Raw genomic sequence first — 23,125 nt, forward strand, 5'->3', positions numbered from 1 at the left:
ATAAGCCGATAGCGTAATGATCGTGACAGACCCGACTCTAAACTTCATCAGGCGCAAAGCAGCACTGAAAATAGGGCAGCAGCAGCAGCAGCATGCAGCAGAGTAAAAATATCACTCATTTTAATAAATATAACTTTATTCTGAGAAGGACAAAACTATTTTACAATGTGCAACTTTACATCAGTTGATTATGTGCTTTTCTTTCATATGTTTTCAAAACGACTTGAATTTATGTTATTCAGAGTTCAGTAATAACCTCTGTAGGATACGTGTGACTTGTTGGTGTCATTTTAAAGTGAAGCCAACAGAGACTTTCGTCTCATGTGACTCATTCCTCTGGTGATGCAGCTCCATCTATAGATGCGGTCGAGATAAATCTTTGTCAATACAAAGATGAATTAAATCACCTGAAAGCAAAAAAATCACAACAGTTTTTGTGTCAGCCACTAACCACGAGTCAACTAACAGCATGTTATTATTATGACTGTGAGCAGCCATAGTGTGTTTGTTCTGTTATATAATATTGCATCTTCATCAGCCTTTATCATGCAAGCACATGAAAAAATGGTGCAAAAAATGTGAACCAATAAATGACTTGGGTAAATGTAGAAAGAATCCTATCTTGCTGGAGCCACTTAAATAAACTGATCTAAATGGCACATTCAAATGTCTATTATTATACTGTAAACTATCTCTGATTAGTAATAAACAATAAATTAAAACTACTTTTTTTTATATATAAACTTTAAAAGAAACTATTACTACCAATACAGGTATATCTATATTTTTGCAATAAAATTAAGCAGTGCTTGTACCACTTCGAGAACAGGACTAACAATTAAGAACAGATGTTACCACTAACACTCAGCCTCACTATCGTAGCTAAATATGATGTAGAAAACAAACGTGTGTCATTCAAACCTGTCAGAGAACACTATTCAACTCCACTGATGGCTCAAGAGCTAAGACTTTGCAAATCTGTTTTTTTTTTTTTTTTTCCTGTATTTAAAACACTCTTCATATGACTTGAATAAATAGGAATGGTGACAAACTCACTATCAATGCTGATAGCTTTAACACAGTAATTCTTTGCCATTCTACTCTGAGTGTATCACTTCAAATGCATCACACAAATCACATGACAATGCTCGGATCACTCTTTTAGCCCTCTACTGTTTTGACCTCAGAGAGGTCGTAGCGTGTGCTGGGAGGCCTCTGAGGGTCACTGTGCTGCAGCGTCACAGCTCCTCACTCTCCAGCATGACCTCAGGAGGGGAGCTGGAGAACAGGATGGGGTTGGTCTCTGAGGTGGGGAAAACTGACTTGATGTCGAGCCCCTGGCCTGTCAGAGCTGCATAGCGGCTGCCCGTGCGCTGAGTCTTTTTCATGGGTGCAGGGATGCTCTGATGCCACTGTGCTGAAGGCGCAGCAGATAGCTAGCATTACTTCTTAATAGCGACAAGCTAAAAAATGTGGCAACATGTCTTGATAAAGCTGATAGTTAAACAGCTAGACAGAATATTCACCATAGATATCAAGCCTGCAGGTGCAGGATACAACTCCAGCATCGTTTTTTGCTGACACTGTGTACCAGCCAGCATCGTCCTTTGTTGTCGGCTGGATAAGGAGACACACATATCCTGTTGAATCCTGGGACATGCTGAAATAAACAGATCATGGAGAATTTATTACAGTTCCAATAGAGATATTTGAAACTGTTAAGTTGTAACACATTGAACTGAAACAGCCACACAGAGAGATTCAGGACTCCTACCAACCTGATTCTGTCCCTAGTTTTAGGAATGGTGTCATTGTCTTTCTTCCAGAAGATGGCTGGAGGGGGCATCCCCACCACCCGACACTCCAGCCTGACTGGAGTCCCCTCAGGAATACCCATGTTCTGCAGCTTCTCCACAAACTCAGGAGGGTGCTTCATCTCTTTCTCTAAAAGAGGATAAGACTTTGATTACTGGAGCTTCTACAGTCAATTTTCAGCTCATTTGCACTTAACAAGTAATCAATTCCTTGTCACTGATCGTATCCAGTCCTTACCCACAACTTTCAGCTCTAGACTAAAGGAGCTCTGTCCTGCTTTGTTGCTTGCAATACACGTGTATGTGCCGGCGTCATTTTGTGTCAGAGGATCAATGACGAGAGAATGGATGCCATTCTCCCGCACCAACATCTTGTGGTAAAAGTCTGGATAGATTGGCCTCCCATTGACCAACCACATCAGCTCTGGGTTGGGGAGGCCGCTTACCTGGAAGACAAAACATTGACAGTAAGATGAAGCAAAAATGTTATATTTTACAGATTGCAAAAAAAGAGATGACTGGTTACTCTGTATGATCAAATCTAGATCAAAAAAGTGCGTTGGATGCTCTTGGAAAACGGGGAAAAAACACAGACGGGCAATCCAGGTACTCCACTCCACTTTAAGTGTCTGGATTGCCTTTATATTTACAGATTGTACATGCCAGGACCTGCTGCCTACCTTACAGTCTAGTCTACACAGTCGTCCTTCGTGAGCCAGCATGTCCCCCGGAGCCTGGAGGAAGTGAGGCCGAAAAAAACGCTCTTGCGTTTGCTCACCTTCAACTTCCTGTATGCGGGCTCGCACCCTAAAAAACATAAAGAGGTGAGCGGATGTACATGTACATGTACAGGGCACAAACACACACTTTGACATTAATCCATGTTTATCTTTATAGTGGTGCATGTTAGTATATTAGATTAGAAAGATACATATGATAATGTCATAATGTCATTATTGTCAGAGAGGAAAAATAATAAATGGCTGGTTCCTCATGCTGCAGAAGACTTCTTCTTACCTCTGCAGATCACACTGCACACTCAGTCCTGCTCACCTCTGAGAGTGAATAGGTGTCAGTCTGTTTCGGGGAGGTCCCGTTTGGACTATCAAATGACCCGAGCAGCTGATTCGTCCCTGGTGGTCATTAAATATCACATATTAGATTTTGCAGCTGTGGAGAAGGTGCTGACAGCATGAACAGGATGTGTGAAGTATCACCTGTGGATTAGCTGCCATGATGGTGTAGTTGCCATCGTCGTCATTGGTCGTGGACTCTATATGCAGAGCACAGGTCCCATCCCCCTCTCTTATCTTCCTGTAATGGATGTTCCTCCTCAAGATCTGCTTGCCATCCTTGAACCAGTAAACCTGATAAGACACCTTAGTGTCAGATCAGCTGAAAGTATTCCTAGACTCGCACAGTATCCTAAATCCCATGCAATCTGGATTTAGACCAATTATTCTGTGTCTGTTTGTTTTTAGATTTAAGACATTTGAAACAGTAGATCATCATGTTTTATTAACATCCTGGTGAAAGCTGGTATCGGTCATAAAGTGGCCAACTAGTTTCAGAGTTGTTTAACTGACTGCATGCAGTTTGTCACATTTGGTGATGTTGTTTCTGATCCCGTTGCTCTGGAAAAGGGAGTTCCTCAAGGATCTATTTTGGAGTCTCTGCTCTTTCTATTATATGTCACTACTGTTTGTAACCAGATGAAGCAAATAGTGTGCCATAAGCATGCTGATGATACAATCATGTATTCCTCTGCTCCTTCTGTTAAGACTGCAGTTAACAAGTTTTAGTCTGACTTTTGTTTCATTTGTTACAGCATTTTCTCATTAACTTAAAACTGCTCTTAAGTGCAAACAATACTAGGGCAATGCTATTTGCACCCAGTTTTACTAAGGTTTCTTCTCTCTCTTATAACTCCCTTGAAGGTGTGGGTATTGAGTTTGTTGATGCATATACATATCTTGGCATTTTGTTGGACATAAATCTTCATTTCAGACATCAAATTTATTATGTATTGTTTTGTATTTTCTTGTATTATATAATCATTGTGTACTTGATAAGTTTGCTGCCTTTCTTGGGCAGGTCACAATTGATTTTATTGTAATTGGATATTATCTGGTTAAATAAATGAAAATAAAAATAGATGAGTGGAGAATAAACGTAAGGGATGAAAATGACAGGACATACAGTAATTTCTGCGGAAAAGTTGTCGACCTCTCACCTTTGGAAAAGGGATTCCCACGACTTTACATGAGAAAGTGACAGGCCCGCCTTCCATGGCTTTAAAATTCTTCAGTTTCTTGTCAAATATTGGGGCGATGCATTTTCCCCTCGGGACGTCATCATGCTGCACCTCATCATCTGACTCCTCCACTGGCGTCCGCTCCAAACGGAATTCGATCTCGCTCATTAGTCTCTGCTCAAAATTGGACACTTTGTACTCCTGGAAGAGGAAAACCACCACATACAAGTAATGACCACAGTCAGTGTCGCATTGCATCTGTCTTGGACGTGGACGCCTAACACTGAGACAAGCAACAAATGCTTTAGGAGAGGTATGCACTAATCAGGAACCTGCGACACCGTGCATCTGGTTATCATGTAGCAACCGCAGTATTAAAGTAACAATCTATAACTCAGATCTCAGAACAGAAAGGTACAGATTGTGACTTTAAACTACTCGATGATGAGGATCATGCAGCGGCATTTGCTGACATTATCACTCGGTAAAACATTTTTCTCATCCAACCAAACAAAATAAGGCTGAAGGTAAAACAGAGAACAGAGGAAGATGAACTGAAGTGAACTGAAGAGTTGAATGACATAACGAGCAGGAGATTGTTAAAGTGTGTGAAAAAACAATATGCAGGTTTGTGAGTTCATTTTTTTTCTTTTTCAGAAAAGTGTTGCAAAGAAGAAGGACTATGTTAAAATGGCCTTTTGGGAAAATCCGAAATGCATACAGAAGAAATGGGCTGCAAGCTTCAGTGGGGAGAGTGTCACATTAGTTTAGGGGTAACTGGTATTTTCCAACCTGGATCCTATTTTCCCATGTTGTTCCTCACAAATGGGAACAAATATTTTTTAAATTGGTCCATTATTGAGCAAGTTTGCTGCAGCCAGCAGCAGCGAAACAGGCTGCAATGTCCATGCAGCCATGCTTTGGTTGCTATATGCTGTGTATGTTATTTGTCTTATTAAAGAAGAAAAAAAAGAAAAACAAAACAAAACAAAAAAACAGCCGTGGCTTGAGGCATTATGTTTTTGGGTTGGCTATCCAGACTTAAGCTCATACATCCCATTCTTGTGAACGAGATATCTCAAAAATACCTTGAGGAAATTTCCTCTAATTTGGCACAAACGTCCACTTGGACTCAATGATGAACTGATTTGATTTTAGTGTTTATAGGTCACTGCAACCTCACAAAAGATGTTTTTGGCCAGCACTCAAGAATTCATATGCTAATTATGTCAAAATTTCACACAAATGTCTAATGATAAAATTAAAGTGATGACATTTTAAATCCAAAAGGTCAAAGGTCAACTTCCCTGAAACATCTTAGTGTTATCTGTAATATTTTAGAATTTGTAGCTTCTTTGAAGCAACATCCATATTTGAAGCATTGTCTTCTGTCATGTCTACATATGAGTCTGGACAGACATGGATGTAACCTGAAACTGCAACTTGACTGGTTCTCAGAGGCGATAATTCTTGTTTCTGTCGACTTTGAAAGAAGTGTGTTTTACGATGATAAATTTATTGTTTATTAAAATGAAGTCTGATGGGCCTGTTGGGATTACATTTGGACACTGCTGGCTGCGGCCCTCTTGCTGTATGCCGGAACAATTTCACAAATTGTTGTTCCCATTAGTCACTTAGACATAAAAACATCGGAAAACAGGGTCCAGGTTGAAAAAGAGTCGTTACATTTCATCAGTTTAATGAATTTTAACCCTAAATTTAATTTTTCAGATCATTCGTGCAGGTTTTATATTAGTACAGAAGCTTAAATGCTTGATTAGAGATATCGATAAATTATAGTATTTAGATAATAAAGTTTTAAATGTCGGTCTGAAACATTTGAATAACCCATACAGCCTCGAGCAAAGCAATGCTTGGGACGGGAGGATCCTTGTACCTCATCATAGTTAATGACAGTAGCAGGAATGATTGGTCCAAGGGGTCTGCTCGCTGTTTTCCCCTCATAACTCAGCTTCTATGAGAGGATAGGGATGGATGATGAACGCCAACACAGACACACAAACATATACTGATGGAATAACACATGAGCTAATTGTTAATAGCATGCATTTGTTGCTACACTACATGGGCACACAACAGTGAATGACTGGGGAGGGAGTGATGGCTGATGCTCTGCTGAACTGAAGCGAGCTCCTCATTGCCTCTGAGTCAATCAGGATGATTTTACACTTTTAAAAATCTGTCTTTTAATATCCTTGTAGATATCTACTTAAGTATTCATCTCAATATGAATACATAAATAGAAGCCTGGAGACAATTGAGAATGCAGCACAGTCATTGGTTAAATGTTGGTTAGTTAAAAATTTGTGATCACATACCTACATGTCAACAAATTGATCATTTATTGACATTCATCAGCAGGGATGTAATGTAAGCTGCATTATTATATTTATTCACCACTACATCACTGCCAGTAAAGCAGTCAAAAAGGAAGACATCGATCAGAGCTGGAGACGACTTGGTACCTGTTGATGTGCAAGATATATTGTGTCCTCTCTAAATCGAAGCTTTTTCTCGATGTCATGGAGGAGAAGTTCTTTGCTTTCACGAATGTCTTCAATGGACGGGCGGCGCACCTTTGGTACATTCTTTTTTAGCCTGAAGAGACAGAAGGAAAACACGTATTAGAGCACGTGACAGTTCACCAATCTTATGAACACTGCGGTTTGCAGAGAGCGTACCCTAAAGGAGCGCCTTTTGGCAGGCCCATTGAGTTGGTGAGTGGACTCGGGGTCAGTGATGGCAGGACGGCACTCAGGAACGCCACAGGGTTTTGAATGGGGCTAGGGGTGGAGCTGCTGGATGTGGGTGAGGAGGCCTGGGGAGGCGACTGAGCTCGTATGGCGAACACACTGTTTAGTAAAGACCCCGACACTGGTGTAGGTGAGGACACGAGCGAAGGAGGGCTGGTGGGAGACTTGAGCACCCTCGTGGGGAAGATCCTGGGTGGGGGGGAGAATGGTGGTAGAGTAGGGGAGCTAGCTGCAGAGGAACTGAGCTCGGCGGCCAGCTCTTGGAGCAGAGGGACTGGTGATTCTGTTGGGGAGGGACTCCTGACTGGTGAGAAGGTCTGAGCAGCTATGAACTCTTTAGGCCGGGTGTAGTTGAAAGTGTGGGAGGTGGCGGTGAGGTTCATGAGAGAGGCGTGGGTGCTTCTCAGTAGAGGAGTAGGAGATGTAAGCTGCTGTAAGGCTGGGGTTGGCTCTGTAGGGGCTGTAGTAAGCTTTGGTGCAGGAGGAGAGAAAAATTGGGGTGTGGGGGCAGTTTTGGCAAGAGCTGCAGGGGACAGGTTGATGTGAGAGGCATGGATGGTGTTCATCTGGGTTACGGGAGCTACACTAAGAGGAGGAGCTGTTTTCAGCTGTGGGGCAGGTGGAGGGGAGGTCACCAGGGAGGAAGTGTTTAGCTGAGGGATTGAAGGAGGGGAGCTAAAAGGAGAAGTGTTGAGAGGAGGTGAAAAGGTGGTGCTGAGTGCTGGAGCAGAGCTCAGAGAGGGTGCAGGGGGAGCGGTGGTCAGTGGAGGTGCAGAGTGAGGCGTCTGCTGCAGGGATGTTGTGGTGTTAACGTAGGTCTGGAAAGGCGGCGGATGGGGTTCACGGTGCATTCTGGGTGACCACAGTGGACCTTCGCTGGAGGTTTGGACCTCAGGCTGGATCTGAATCTGGAGTTGGGGTTGGGACTGAGGCCGGGTGGGGGTGCGGATGTGGGTCTGAGGCTCAGTGTCCTGCTGCTGCTCCATGAGGACCTGGTTGTGCAGAAGCTGGAGCTGGGCCGGGTCCCTGTTGATGGAAGCAAAACTCAAATTAAAGAACTGTGAAAAAATGACACTATACATGGTGAAAATGAGAGCGGCTCAGTGCGCTGCTCTCATAAATTAAGTCCACCCTGTAAACCCCAGCAGGAATGAGCCAAAGTCAGCATGAAGAATACTCTGCCCTTGTATGGGCTACCAACAAGAAGCCTAGAAACAAAACACTGTCCAAGCTCAAGACACATAACACTTTCATTCTAAACAGGATGCTCTCTTTTATTTATCATCAAATTACTGCAACTTTACTTAGATGAAGCAAAACAGGACAAATTGCCATATTTATCTTATGGTGTTAAAAGAGCAGTACTAAACAGGCTAACCAAACCATACAGGATATAATTTACAGCATCATCTGAAATATTAGATGAACATAAATGCATAGAAGTAAACTTACAAATAGAAAATGCCATCCTTTGTTTTAGAGAGCCGGAAGGTCCACATTTTAAGTCCGCATGCATTCATTTACGAATTGCAACTGATTACAGCTGCAAGTTGAGCAAGAGAAGAGGATCCTCCCACCACTCAATACAGCCCATCTCCCTCACTTTGATACAAAACAAACTGAGGACATGATCTACAAACTCCCTTCTCCTCATACTACACTGTCACAGAGCATTCTGACACACTTGTGGTTTAGTGTCAGTTTCAGCACAGTTGGGACATTTTTGAGACTACTCACAGTTTGGGTTTAGCCAGCACTGGTGGGGGTTCTTTGTTAGCCAACAAGGTGGTGTCATCATCACACTGACTGGATGCATCACTCTGTTTATCCTCTTCATCCTCGGGCAGTTTAAAGTGCACACGCAGGCCGACTCTGGAGTCTTTGTGGTTCGTCTGGTTGCCCGTCTTTAGGCAGGAGTTAGGAGGCGGATCCGGGAGGGGCACCACAATAATGCTCCCATTCTGGTGGTTTGGGGTTCCCTTAACTTTGGGGCTTGTGTCAGGCGATGTCACTACAGGTCTGGACACTTCCTGTTCAGTTGAAGCCTCAACTGCAAATGGAGAAATGAAGGGTTTTGGGTGTGAGAGCACCTGTCTGCCGCTCTGTGGTTCTGGATGTGCTCCACTGGATCTAGGAGGGTTCTGGTGGACATAGAGGGGGTCTAAGTTTGGGGTGCTGCTGCTGCGAGAGTTGAGGCCGGAGCTGCTGCTTAGGCTGGAGGGTTCCAAACTGGGTAGACTGGTGCGAAGGGGGTCTGGACGCAACATGCTGGAGCCATTTGGGTCCAAACGGAGGGTGCTGGTGCTCAAGGGGTCTAGGCGCACGGTGCTAGAGATAAGCGGGTCTAGGCGAATGGTGCTGGAGTGGGGCTTGATGCTGTTGGTCACAGTAACCTCTAGTTGAGGGTTCACAGTGGGAGCTGATGAAGGTTCATGGATGCGATTGGGCTCTACTGTCAAACTGCTGAAAGGCCTCACGTGGCTGTTGCTGCCATTGCCTGATGGGAGTCGGAGAGACAGATATCAATATTTGCTATGTACAATTATAAGAATGCACAATAGCTGAGAGTGAAACAGAAGTGTTACCTTTGACCTTTAGAGCAGCAGCGCTGGACACGGTTCCATACTTGTTGCTTGCTGTACAAGTAAACATCCCCGAATCTTCAGGAAAGACCTCAGCAATGACCAGAGTGCATATTTCCTCTAAAGGTAAAGAAATGATACTCACATAATCAGCTTGGCTTGGTGTGACTGCATCACATTACCCTCTTAACACTGAGGACAGATACATGACTTTTGTTTGAGATGCCCAGCAGTGAGGTTTCTCTGTGTTACTGGGGCTGAGAGTCTATCTGCAGCTAAAGCAGGTTGTAGTGATCTGCCATGGTGGTTTGACACAGGATGAGAGACTACCTTATATGGTCCAGAGTCAGGGAAAAGCAGCCCTGGCTTATGTACAGAAGACGAGCAGAAGCCTCAGCCAAGGACTATAAACACTTGAGCAGATTGATATGTACACACTGCAGCATCATATACAAACAGGCAGCTGCTTCGGTGCAGTCAACACTTGTGTTTTTGACTGATGAGGGTTTAATATATACCTGATTCAGTTGGAGATCTGGGCTCTGAAATGGAAACAAGTACCAAAAAGCATCATGAAACTGCAGTAAATGTTATGGTTTAAGAATCATTAGCACTTCTGAGACTCAATGTCATCACTGAGTTTAGTATATTTATGCTGCTGATTTCCACAATTCAACACTGTTTTATAAGATAACATATTTACTTTCTTTAAGTTATACAAGATAGCAAAAGTATATTAAACAACAAATGATTAAAAAACAAGGGAGAAAGAAAATAATAGAAGATAATTAAATAAACTAAATAAATCAATAAAACAGATTACAACAGGTTCCCAGCACCTACACATAACCCTGTTAACACACCCGCACATTAATTCACCCCCACACAATAGATAGTAATACTCCCACCCCCTTGACCCAAACATACACCAATTGTCTTCACCACTGAGCTGTGACTTTATGTTTTTAGCTCTGATTTGGTTACCCTGGAATGTATCAGAAACAGTTCCCAGATTCCCAAGAAGAAATTTTCTGTTTACTGTTTATCTTATAAATGATAAGCTTGTAGGAAGCTGATTTCAATATATTAAGCCATGCTTGATAATTTGGACGATCACTCTCCTTCCAGTGTCTGAGTATGACCTTATTATTAGTGGTAATAGCAACTCCTGGCCATTTCATATATTTAACAGTCACATCTTTGATATCTTTCTTTAATATTCAAGAGGCATAAACTAGGGTTGAGAGTTACCTGCCGCCCCCCAGACTGTTGCTGTTCTTTTCCATGATCTTTATATGGTATATTTATCTTTATATTATTTAAACTGTATATAGGTTTATGCATGTAAACACATCCATAACTTGACACTCTTTCAGAGCAACATTAACATTTTTTTTTTTAGCTTTTTGGGTTCATAAAAAAAAATTAAGATAAAGGACTTAATGTTAATTTGAAGACAATACTAATGTTTTTATTATAGCATCAGTTCTTTGATTCATTTTCTTCTCAGCACAACATGGTTTTTAAGAAACTGTGAGATTACAGAAATATATCTGAATTAAAATGACTCATTTAAGATGCAATTACGTCTTTAAATCTCAGAGTTCCAAGTGTTTTTATGAAACACAGCATGTCAGATCTGGCTATGGTATACATTTCAGAGATACAGCTCTCTCAAAAATACATGAAGCTCATTTGCACTTTTAATAATATGACAGTATTTGGGCAGCAGCAGATCTTACTTTTCTGCAGGATCCTGAAATCAGGAGAGTCCTCTATGATGTTTCCATCTCTGTACCAGTCCACTCGAGGGGACGGCACCCCTTTCACACGGCACTCTAGCACCACCAGCTGGCCTTCTGAGGCATGGAGGTCCTGCAGGCTCTGGTGGGACAAAACATTGCATATGTTGCATTAATAAACACATAACTGACAGCAGCAGTATGCTTTTTTTTTTTTTTTTTTTAAAAAAGGCCTCTACCTTTGTGAATACTGGGGCAGCCATGATAGATTGGCTGTTCAACCCTTGTGGATAGTTGTGGTTGGAGGTTTGACTCTGAAGATAAAAGCCCACAGAAGACATGTTGATTAAAATATATAAAACTGAGCAGAAACTATAAAGGAAGGAAGTGTTTCAGCTCTTCTACCTCAGGTTGGGGTGTTTGTGTTGGAGCTGACAGGACAGGCAGCACAGTGGAGACCACTGAGTTCAAAGGCAGCAATGTAGCTATCGCTGCAGCTGTCTGCACTGGTGGTGGTGTGGATGTGACAGGCACCTCCTGGGATTCTGAGACCTCTGTATCACCAGGTGACAAAGAAGGAAACACCTGCACAGGTGACACTGTTGCTTCCTCCTGAGCTGGTTGTGCTGTGGATGCCACAGATGTTGTAGGGGGCTCCTGAACAGGAAGTATGGTGGCTGATGTCCAGACTGGTAGGAAAGGTTCTGGGATTATTTGGTTAGTTGGTGGAGAGGAGAGCTGCTCTACTGGCTCTTCAGTGGCTGCTGCAGGTTGGGATGACGGAGAATCGCGCTCTTCTACAGAGGGAGTCTGACTCTTTGATGGAGGTGTAGATTTCTGTAGCCTTTAAAATCACAGAGAGAGAGAGAAAGAAAGGTAACCTCTTATTTAGTGTTGCAATAAAGTAGCTAAAGCTCCATAAAAATAAAAAGTAAGTCTTAATGACAAAATGGTAAAAACTCACTGGGCTACATGTTCAATGTGCTGCTCCCCCTCCGAATCTGATGAGGAGGCACCTGTTGGATTGAACAAGCAAGAGCACACACTCCATCACTGACAGTGTTTAACTTCACTGTAAAACGTGTCAATAAGAAAGACAGAATCACCTTCGACATAGATCTCAGCTGACGTGGAGTCAGTGCCATAGAAATTAGATGCAAAGCATGAGTAGCGCCCGGTATCTTCCTCGAAGGCCTCAGCGATGATCAGAGAGTGCAGCTCGCCGTTAGTGATGATCTGAATGTCAGGGCTGTTCTCCAGCTCCTTGCCCTCACAAAACCACCTGGAATTAAACATATACAGCAAACTGCTCAGTGCACCCAAGCATTGTAAGCTTCTTTTAGTGCTGTATTCTCTAAAACTATATTCTCAATTATTAGTCTGTTAGTATTAAAAGCATGTTCAATATGCAAATATGATGGTCAATTTTGTGTCAGTTGTTTACCATTAGCTTTAAAGGTACCCTGTGGAGTTTTTGACCACTAGTAGCATGCACCTACTCATGGACAAGAGGCTCGTACTTGTGACAACATGAGATGTGAACATTAATGGCGTCCTCCTCGACTGAGCTGTAACATTAGCTAGCTCAGTGGTGCTAGGTGAGCTAGCAGCAGATGCACGCCTCCTCCTGTGCAGTGATCTGGTTAGCGTGCGTAGTTCATTAGAAAGAAAATAGTTCCTACATGAAACTGCTCATAACAAGATTTGTAAATTATCTTGAGTAACTGAGTCATGATTTCTGGAAAGAGACATTGCTGTTGTGAGTTTTTCAAATGTATTTTTTTGGCACTTTGAGCACCACAAGCCAAGTGCCATCTAGTTCCATTATATTAGAGAGAAGGCAGACATTTCTACAGCTCTCCAACACTTAGCAACTCACACCAAAATAATCTAGACTGATAAATAGCTACAGGTGAGAGGAAGAATATGAGCTTTTGATATTGGGGTGAACTGTCCCTTTAAGCGTGTTTAACTGGGGTTGACTTTAGATAAGAGTTGGTGACTGTGAAGGTAAAAGTATACAGTTCGAACAAAGGAAGCACGTTGCACATCTATAAAACAAGACAGGTGTGTCGGAGAAAAAAGACCAAAAAGTAGCAAAAGGGCTCCCGCACACTGTCCAACTTGCAATAAATCATTTATTTGCGATGTTTCGGTACTAGACCTTCATCAGGCAAATAGTTTTTTGTTCACGAGAAGCCATCTTAAATAGGGAGTGGTCATTTCTCCACGACCAATCCCATTCCCACGCATCATCATCAGGTAATTTAACCACACAACAAAAAGAGACAGTAAATAAACAACAAAACGCTTTGTGTGACATCAGTCTAAAGTAATCCCCACATGTCCAGAAGAGAAATGCATAATATAGTGAATCGATTATAAATAAATGAGTATTTCAAAATATTTTTTAGCAGATAGGTTTACATTCTAAGTTAAAAACATATTTAATGAACAAATCTCCATATCTAGTACAAAAAGGCACATCTATCATCGAAATATACATATAATAACAATGATCCAAAGTTCATTTTGTTCATTTTGAACTACACACACTTACAATGACACTAAATGACAAAACCAACACATTATGGCTGGAAAAGAGAGCCCGCCAACAATGTTTTCATTTCAAGCAAATGGGACATCAAGATCCATGTTTCAACACAGCATTCAGTATATGATCACAGAAATATATTTAGGAGCAACTCATCGTTCAAACCCTTGGGAGCCAAAGTTTGGAGGGTATGAATCCAGTAAGCCTCACGTTGCTTTAGTAGCTTGTCGTGGTCACCTCCCCTAGGTGGCAGGTTTACCTGTTCAATGCCACAGAAACGTAAAGAGGAGATATCATGGTGAGCATCATTAAAATGCACAGCCACGGGATAATCCCGGTCATTTCTACGTATAGAGCTTTTATGTTCACTCATCCTCTGTTTAAGTTTCCTAGTTGTATGTATTGTATATTGTTGTATTGTAGCCCTAGCTACTAAAGCAACGTGAGGCTTACTGGATTCATACCCTCCAAACTTTGGCTCCCAAGGGTTTGAACGATGAGTTGCTCCTAAATATATTTCTGTGATCAGTTCTGGATACGTATGAATATGGACATATATGTTGGCGGGCTCTCTTTTCCAGCCATAATGTGTTGGTTTTGTCATTTAGTGTCATTGTAAGTGTGTGTAGTTCAAAATGAACAAAATGAACTTTGGATCATTGTTATTATATGTATATTTCGATGATAGATGTGCCTTTTTGTACTAGATATGGAGATTTGTTCATTAAATATGTCTGTTTTTAACTTAGAATGTAAACCTATCTGCTAAAAAATATTTTGAAATACTCATTTATTTATAATCGATTCACTATATTATGCATTTCTCTTCTGGACATGTGGGGATTACTTTAGACTGATGTCACACAAAGCGTTTTGTTGTTTATTTACTGTCTCTTTGTGTTGTGTGGTTAAATTACCTGATGATGATTTTGTCCCTCTGTGTTTACGCGTGGGAATGGGATTGGTTGTGGAGAAACAACCACTCCTTATTTAAGATGGCTTCTCATGAACAAAAAACTATTTGCCTGATGAAGGTCTAGTACCGAAACGTCACAAATAAATGATTTATTGCAAGTTGGACAGTGGGGGAGTCCTTTTGCTACTTAAAAGTATACAGTTCCCATCATTTCATTCAAACCCTCAATGACCCCTTTACATTCATTCGTCACCTGTCAGTCACTTTATTTGAGTTGTTTTCAGCAGTAATCTGCTTCTATTTCCAAATCAGTGATAGCACTGTAATGTGACTCAACTCAGAAAGATATGCCAAGACTCTCCTACCCTTGCTTTATTATGTAAAACCCCATTTTTACACAGCTTTCCCTTTCCTTCTCTTAACCTTCTGACACCATTTCTATGAGGCTGGTACCATGCGGTGTCTTTCCCTGTACCCTAATAGTGCCTCTGGCTCTGTGCCATGCGGTAGAGTTATGCAGGCCAAGAGAAAAATGTTTTGATGTGCAAGCCCTATCAATTTCCCTGTAAGACAAGAAGCAATGTGAGTGTGCCAGTTTAGAGGCCGCTTCAATGCACTGTTGACGTTATGAAGATGAGGAGCGCAAAACAGTTGATTTAAAGGGACAAATGACATGCAATAAATGTATCTGGCTTCATTCAAAGCATGTTTTAGTAATCAGTATTGTAATCTGACTGGCATGACTTATATTAAAATGTGATAAGTGACAAGAAAAACATCCTCACTGGCTAACATTATGTACCTGGCATTAGTTCCACTCAGTAGTATCCTCTACATTGCAGCTGCAGTTGGCAACAGTCTATTTATTCATTGTGAAACTATAATAGTGAACCTGTAATTTTCCTTGTCCTGATCAGCAGCATATGCAGCAGCCTCTACGTCAAAGCACGTCTATTTTGAGAAGATGAGGTTGATGCTTTATACAATCCAGCCAATAAACATGCAGGAATGAGGTGATGTGTTACTTTCTGGCAGGATTTCATCATAAAATTATAAAATCATATCCAGTGCTTTCACCAAGCTCATGGATCACATATATGAAACACTTTTACAAATAAATATGCAGGCAGTCATATTACCAGCTAAAATGTCTCACTCCAGATAGACCAAAGTGTTTCAAAAAGCAGTTTAAACAAAAAAAAAACATTCCTCAAAACACAAACTAAGTTCCCCATGGCTTCTCAACTGTCTATAGAGATGAATTCATTTGAGCTCTAAGTATTTCTTTTTAAATCCTGGCATAGTTTCCAATGAAAACACAAAGCTATGCTGAAGATCTGGATCTTGGATACAGCACATGTTGGAATGTGCTGTCAGTGTTCTGCCCGAGGCGAGGCTATGTCATTTCTAGTGAGTAAGGGTCTAAATTGAAAGCATGAGTAGTAGAGGAGGTGGCTGATCTGCACGGCAAAGACCCCGCTCACTGCACCTGTCATGGCTATTTTCCCTCTGGACTTCAGAACCAGAGAGGAGATTCCCTCTGGAGCCTGGGAGCTCTGACTGGCTGACCCAATCACATACGCATAAGGCTAAACTTAGACTCCGTATACACACAATGCTATACCCTGACGCACCAGAGACAATATACACCACTGCAAACTGATGGGAAATATGAACTTGACAACTCTATTTTGACTACACTAACCCAGCAGCTGAAGGGGTAGAAGAAACAAGCATAAACATCACGCTAAAGTCTATTAAAGAGCTTTATGTTAACAGAATATGTAAAATAAGAGCCAAGCTTGAACATAATGTCAAGGAAACGAGAGTTTTTTAAGTCGTATCCACTGAAACAGGACTCTTCAGACTTGTAGGACACACAGACCACAAACAAACCATATAAAGAAATGGTGAAGCAATATCTGTGTAAATCATCTTACCAAACTCTTCATGCTTCTGCCAAGAGCTCAGCAGGTTCCATTATCAGACACTGCTGCAGCTCCCAGTGCTAGTCCAGTCTAAAAATGGCCGAGAGCTACATTCTCCCTGGGCACGTATATGTTAGTGGCTCAACATTGTTCAGTAGGACTAACAAGCCCATGCCCCCTATAGTCTGACGCCTCAGCTTCACTTCAGTTCAAGGCTTTGTTGTGCTGAGAGTCCAGCCATGGTTTTAATACATATCCAACTAAACTTCCATAACCATAAAAAAGGATGAGACAAGCAAACACAAACTGTGAAGTACTGTCATGTTATTCTTAACAGTGTAATCTGCTTTACTCTGAAATCAAAGGCAGTTAAATGAATGCAGTGAGAGGTGTAAATTCCTCTTCTGTTTCTGCACATTTTGACTGTAAATGGTCATTTATCAGGACGCCGCCCTCATTCTTAAGAATGACCGAAAGCCTAATGTGATTATCGTTTGTCCCAGACATAACCCTGACCGACCACCAGTGCACACACACCTACACAAACACACACACTCACACCATTCAGAATCAGCTGTTGGCTATCATCACATGTCACTTCTGTCTGGAAGTCCCAAGAAAGAAACATCATTCATCCTACCTCACACCTCTCAAAACACTTTGTAATTGTTCAGTAATGGTCTGAGGCCCAGGCACAGACATGGCTCCATCTTTAACCCCATGTATACACTACAGTCTGACTGATACCGGATTGTTTTGGGCTGATATCCATGAAACTATTTGAGTTAAAAACTCTCTGAAAACAATAAATTGGCTGATATGTATGTATATTTTTAGCTTATAGGCTTTTCACACAGGGCTATGAGTAGATCTTAGCTTAGCCCCTTTTCACACACACATTGTTACCTAAGCTCAAGGCTGTACAGTTCGCACTATACCTCTGCTACCCCTGCAGGGTTAGCTGGAGCATGTATCTCATGTTGATATTCTAAAATTATGTTGTTTACTTAGCCCCATTTCACACTGGCAACTTTTAGCCTTGGGTTAAGTCCAGCAGGGGATCAGTCTGCAATCTCAGGGCTTTAAGAATTTCACAATTTGGGATCAATAAAGTACATCTATCTATCTGTCTGCTTCAGAGGGCCAGCAGATGCTAGGCTCAAAATCAGAGTTAGCCCACTTGGAATTTGTCAGGACCGTGCCAATCGCTTGCTCCCTTAGCCTGGGGCTAAGTACAGTGTGAAAAGCCTATATAAATGCATTAGACACATATACACAGTTCTTGATTCCTTAAATGTGGTTATTAAAGAATAAAGACAGTATCCTCAGTGGGACATTTTACAGTTACAAATTAACTCATCAGTGGTCTCTGGTGGACAAATTGACAGTGACACCATGCTTACGTTACCTCAAATATATTTTTGGAACTAATATTATGTTACTAGAAATTGTTACATATTAGCAGACATAGGTGGCAATACCAGTAAATGTATGAGTTATAAGTTAATATTGGACGTCACCAAAGAGGTTATGTTTTCGCCAGCGTTGTTTTTTTTTTTTTTGTCTGTTTTTCTGCAAAGTAACTCAAAAAGTTCTGAATGGATTTTGATGAAATTTTCAGGAAATGTTGATAATGGGACATGGCACAGATGATAAAATTTTGGTGGTGATCGGTTGAAGCGAAGTGGATAAAATAATAAAATGGCGGGCAAAACTGTTCAAAGTGAAAACAGAAAGAAAGTAACATGATATTAATATTTTATTTTTATAAATATCACGGTTATTGTCAATACTGGTATATTGCGACACCCATACATATTTCCTTTGTCAGCAGACAATAAATGTAAAAGTAGCAACACTGTAAATTAAAAGTACTCCGTTACATGTCCTGCATTGAAAATACAAGTACAAGTATGTGAGTATTATTAGCATCAAAAGTAAACTATCAAAAGTAAATGTCCTCATAATTTAGAAAAATATCCCCTGTGAGTGTTATGTTATTAGACATTATGTGACATTAAATTACTGTTACTGATGCATTTATGTGTTTTTTGTTTTACTGTTGGAATCAGTTGTCTAGTTAGTAGACCTTTTTATGTACTGTTGGGGAGTTAAATCTATAAATTTGCATTATATATAATAATATTGTCATATGTTTTGTAAAATCTTAATCAACAAAGTAACTAGTAACCAAAGCTGTCAGGAAGCTTTAGTTACTGTAGTGGAGTAGAAGTAAGAAGTAGCATAAAATGGAAATGTGTAAGTCAATTAGAAACACTCCATATTTGTACGGTACTTGAGTAAATGTGCGTAGTTACATTCCATCACTGAGTAAAACTGATATCATGCCACCATCCCTGCTCTGGCACCCTACCATAAACTCTAGTAACATCTTCTCCAAACTAAAAGTTGATCAAATGGATCCTTAGTATGCTGCCACTGACACCACCTCACACCACACTGATCTGTCTGCCTTTTCAAGTTTTACATCTTTTCAATGCAAACGTACTTATTTTAAGAGTATGGAAGCAGAAAGTCTGACTGTATCTCTGGCAAACTAAGAAACAAACTATTAACAGCGCTCGTTTGCCTTACCGGACTTCAGGCACAGGGAGTCCTCTCACAATGCAGTCCAGTTGGACCTTGCTGCCCTCTGGAACCTCCCTACTTTTCAGTTTCTGGATGAAACAAGGAGGCTCACACGCAGGCTCCGCCGGGTATGGAGTCTCTGTCAGGGCACAGCTTTCAGCCACCTCTTCCTCCTCCTCCTCCTCCACCTCCTGGAAAACAGAGTCATACTGCTGCCCCTCAGTAATCCTGCTGTCCTGAAACTCCACACGCCCAATCCCAGAGTCCAGCCGGGCCTCTGGGTAGTGGCTGACAACAGGGCTGGATCTTTCCTTCTCCACCTCTGCGGGCATGGCAGAGCGCTCCCTGTTGTCTGGACAGATGGGATAAACTGTCCCATCATTTTGGCTCTTGTTCTGGGTCCTACTCCTGTGGGATTTGCACGCTCTTGGTCGTACCCGTTTGGAGCTGTTGGCCTTGAAGAGAGAGGAGAGCTCCTCAATGAAGTCCGCTGCCTTGTTGAGGAACTCCTTCTTGGACTGGGTCTCTGGGCCGTACGGGGCGTTCCTTGCTGACCTGTTAAAGTCGTTGAACCCCTCAGCAGAGTCCCTTGCGTCCCTGATCATGTTTTCCTGCCGTGTGGATGCTTTGTGCATCTTTCTGTCTGATGTGAATGTTGTGTGTACAGCTGGCAGTTCTTTGAGTTCAGGGGCTGGTTGGGTGAAAGGCACAGCAGATGTGGCGGCAAAAGGAGCAGCAAAGGGAATAGATGGGGGTTCAGAGGAATAGGCTGAGGCTGAGATGTTGGAGTGGGTTAACGGCACGACAGAGGCCTTGACCTCTGCCCTCTCCTCTCGTGGCTCATGTCCGATGGCCTGGCGGGCCAGGTTCACACTCTGATCCAGCTCCTCTTGACTGAGGAAGGCTGAGAGGTCTGGTAACTGGGGCTCATTGTGACCCACTGAGTCCTCAGCCTTGCCTTTGAGTGAGCCATAAATCTGAAGACGTGAGGAGGAAGCGTCCGAGCGGCTCATCTCACTGTGCCGCTGCTGGGCTCTGGCCTCTGCCAGGTAGCTCTCTCTTAGGAGCTGAGACAGTGATGGCGGCTGGTCAATGTTGTTTTCCTGCATCCTGTGGAAAATAATCACAAGATATAAAATTACATTCTAAACACAACAACAGCTATTTGTGTGAAAAATATTTTTCGTTTTATTGTTGATTATTTTCCAGTGATTGCCCACTACAGTCCATTATCACTGCATTACAAAGCAACAATAATCTAACTGGCAAAAAATTAATTCTGTCATATACATAGATTTTTGGGGGGCATATAAGCAGCAGAAAACTTTTAAAGACGTTTACAATATAAATTGATTAAGAGAATGCACAAATTGGTGCATAAAATTTTTTCTGGGGGAAGACTACCAAACCCCCCCATTTCATATGTGTACCCCCCAAAGCTGAAATGAAACATATGTCCTTGATGTCAACTTAGTGTTCGCTGTGATGGATGCACTTGTTTAGCATATAATTCAATTCTGCAAGTTTGTCTTCATACTGCAATTGAATATTACTGAAACCAGTGGCTGCAGGACATCAGTCTCAAGACATCAAAACCACTAGTCGATTAATCGATTAATTCTAATAAACAATAATTCAAATTTGCCACCGTCTTTTTTTTTTTTTTTTAGCAAAAATGTCAAAAGTTGTACAGGATCCACCTTCTGAAATTTGAAAATTTACCCCTTTTCTTTGTCCTTTGTGATAGAAAATTAAATATCTCTGGTTTTGGACTGTTTTTCAGACCGTCAAGCAAACAAGCAACATCTATATCTGATATTCTATAGAACAAATGCCTTATCAATAACTGAGAAGCTAATTGGCAGGTTAATCACTAATAGTTGAATCCCCAAAAAGAAGTTATATGAAGTACACAACTATACCACAAGTTACATATACTTTATACCTTTTTTGTTAGGATAAAACATTCATGGCTTCAAAGGTGTCACATAAGAACATAAAGGCTCAGATGAAAAAAAAAATAAAATTGAAATATAAAAATATAATGGAAAATAATGCAGTAAGGCTCTCAGCCACTCTGTATTACTTTCATGTATTTATTCTCCTGTAGATCAGCTGATTTATTTAACGTTTCCCTGCTGAGTCAACACATGTAGGCATGATTCACTCTTAAGTCCTCATTTGTTTGGGGAAGTAACCTCTTTAAATGTTCATGTGGTACCTATTCGTGTCAATGACACATCAAGTCATTTTAATAAATGTATGAGACTTTAATAGCTTATATGTGTTGTCATGTTCACAGAGAGAAAATGGAAAACTTGGACATGAAAAAGTTGTGTCAAGAGTTTGCTAAAGGTACTGATCTTTACTTTTTAGCCTACTTTATTTTTTTGGACAATGCACATTCGTCTCCTATATTTACACTGCATTGTATGTTTTCTTATTGTTCAAATCAGTCTGTCTCACAGTGTTCTTATTTGTTAGTCAACATTTCTTGGCACTAATTTTCAACTTATGCTCTTAAAAAGCGATGAGGATAAAATCAGCCATTTCAAAAAGTCATTGGGACATGTCTTAATTGCACCAATTTAAATGACACCTAAGCGTGACCCTTCAAATCACTGACACATCTAACAGACCTTTAACTGGAAATGATTAATGGTCAGAAGTCAATGAAAAAAATGTTGTTTTGATCCCCTCACATATTTATCAGATATATCTGGTACATACAGTGAAGAGCTAACAAAAACACATACTGATATGTGGCTCAGATATATCTGACAGTAATATTACACTTGAAATATTTGGAGCAAAGATAGAACATAAGTACAGAGACTGTAGTTAAAAGCAGGGGATATGTGGTAAAAATAGTTTTTTATTTTAGCCTTATTTCAGCCTTCCTCTAACCTCGACAGGGTATCAGGTTCATGCACTGAGACCAGATCTGATGGGATCCAGGCAGGCTTCCACCTCAGACCAGCATCTACATGATGTTTAGTCTTTGCACAACTTTTTGACACTGGGCATGAGCAAGTTATTGAATCCAGACATGAGATAGGGCACACATATGCTACTGACACTCAAATCAGCGCAATTAAGAGAGGCAGCAATGCCCTTCCAACGGACCTGAAGCTGCAGCTGTTGTGTACATTAATCCTTTGCAAACAGGCTCCAAGCCCACCGAGTCATATCTAATAATAGCGAGGGGTCATCTTACATGAAGAAAATCAACAAAAAAAAGCAGTCCCTGTCATCCCGTGTGCCCTTGTTATCATGATTTTGATCAGCCACAACAATCATTAATCAAATTACACAAACAGATCTCTAATTATCATAAATGGGACACTGCTGAGTGAGAGAACACACAGTCACAGCCCACCCACCCACACACACACACACACACACACACACACACACACACACACGAACGCCCCCTGGCTAAACACAGCAACACACATGCAGGCAGGTTAAGATAATTCAATTTAACAAACAGAAATAGACTGCAGCCTGTCTGTGGCTCAATGTCAGAGATTTTCTGAGTCTATGCACAGCATACGAGGCTCATGCCAGAAGACAGCCAACATGACTCTGTGAACAACAATCAAATTAGGGGGTGATGTGTTTTACCTTCAGAATAAACCCAGCTGGCCCCCTGTGAAGGACTGGTAAATCCTCAGAGTGCACCTGTGCTCAAAGAGGGAGACTCCGGTCTTCCGGTGGCTGCCACCTGGGGAAATCTTGGACACAGGCAGCTGCCCAGCCTTCCCGGGTTTAATCGCACAGAGTTCACCTTGGAGTTTGTGAAAATATGGAGCCGTGTAGCTAGGGAAACATGTCACCAGTACAAGTAGCAACATTTGTCAGTGCAGTAGTCGCAGGTTATTTTGGGGAGGCCTGGCCCATGTGTCTGGGTGGCGTCCCAGCTCATTGGCCAGGGAGAGCATGCTGTAAAGGGATTCCTCCTCCAGTGGT

General features: G+C 41.5%; 1 protein-coding gene across 3 annotated transcripts; it reads right to left on the bottom strand.

Moving 5' to 3' along the window:
- Positions 1-118: 118 nt before the first annotated feature.
- On the bottom strand, positions 119-23,009 carry mypn (myopalladin). 3 transcript variants are annotated; one of them, XM_049600427.1, is made up of 21 exons: positions 22,781-23,009; positions 19,160-20,263; positions 12,273-12,448; positions 12,131-12,182; positions 11,572-12,010; positions 11,406-11,480; positions 11,167-11,308; positions 9,943-9,966; positions 9,428-9,544; positions 8,580-9,339; positions 6,771-7,868; positions 6,555-6,687; positions 5,966-6,043; positions 4,048-4,269; positions 3,032-3,181; positions 2,868-2,947; positions 2,495-2,621; positions 2,053-2,260; positions 1,779-1,944; positions 1,527-1,660; positions 119-1,417 (listed from the first exon to the last, which is right to left on the bottom strand). In XM_049600427.1, exons 2-21 carry the CDS (start codon positions 20,260-20,262, stop codon positions 1,239-1,241), a joined length of 5,463 nt encoding a protein of 1,820 aa, XP_049456384.1. In that variant the 5' UTR covers position 20,263; positions 22,781-23,009; the 3' UTR covers positions 119-1,238. The 3 variants fall into 3 exon arrangements, with proteins under 3 accessions (XP_049456384.1, XP_049456385.1, XP_049456387.1); XM_049600428.1 differs by lacking the exon at positions 9,943-9,966; XM_049600430.1 differs by lacking the exon at positions 5,966-6,043.
- Between the last annotated feature and the right edge of the window lie 116 nt (positions 23,010-23,125).

Source organism: Epinephelus fuscoguttatus, linkage group LG16 (assembly GCF_011397635.1).
Source record: "Epinephelus fuscoguttatus linkage group LG16, E.fuscoguttatus.final_Chr_v1".
Lineage (NCBI taxonomy): Eukaryota > Metazoa > Chordata > Actinopteri > Perciformes > Serranidae > Epinephelus > Epinephelus fuscoguttatus.

Coding starts and splice junctions, on each gene's coding strand:
- mypn (XM_049600427.1), bottom strand. CDS start 20,262: ATGCAGGAAAACAACATTGACCAGCCGCCATCACTGTCTCAGCTCCTA. Junction 12,449..19,159: donor CTCCCTGTGCCTGAAGTCCG/GTAAGGCAAACG, acceptor GTTTAATTCCAG/GTGGTTTTGTGAGGGCAAGG. Junction 1,945..2,052: donor TCTAGAGCTGAAAGTTGTGG/GTAAGGACTGGA, acceptor ATCCTCTTTTAG/AGAAAGAGATGAAGCACCCT.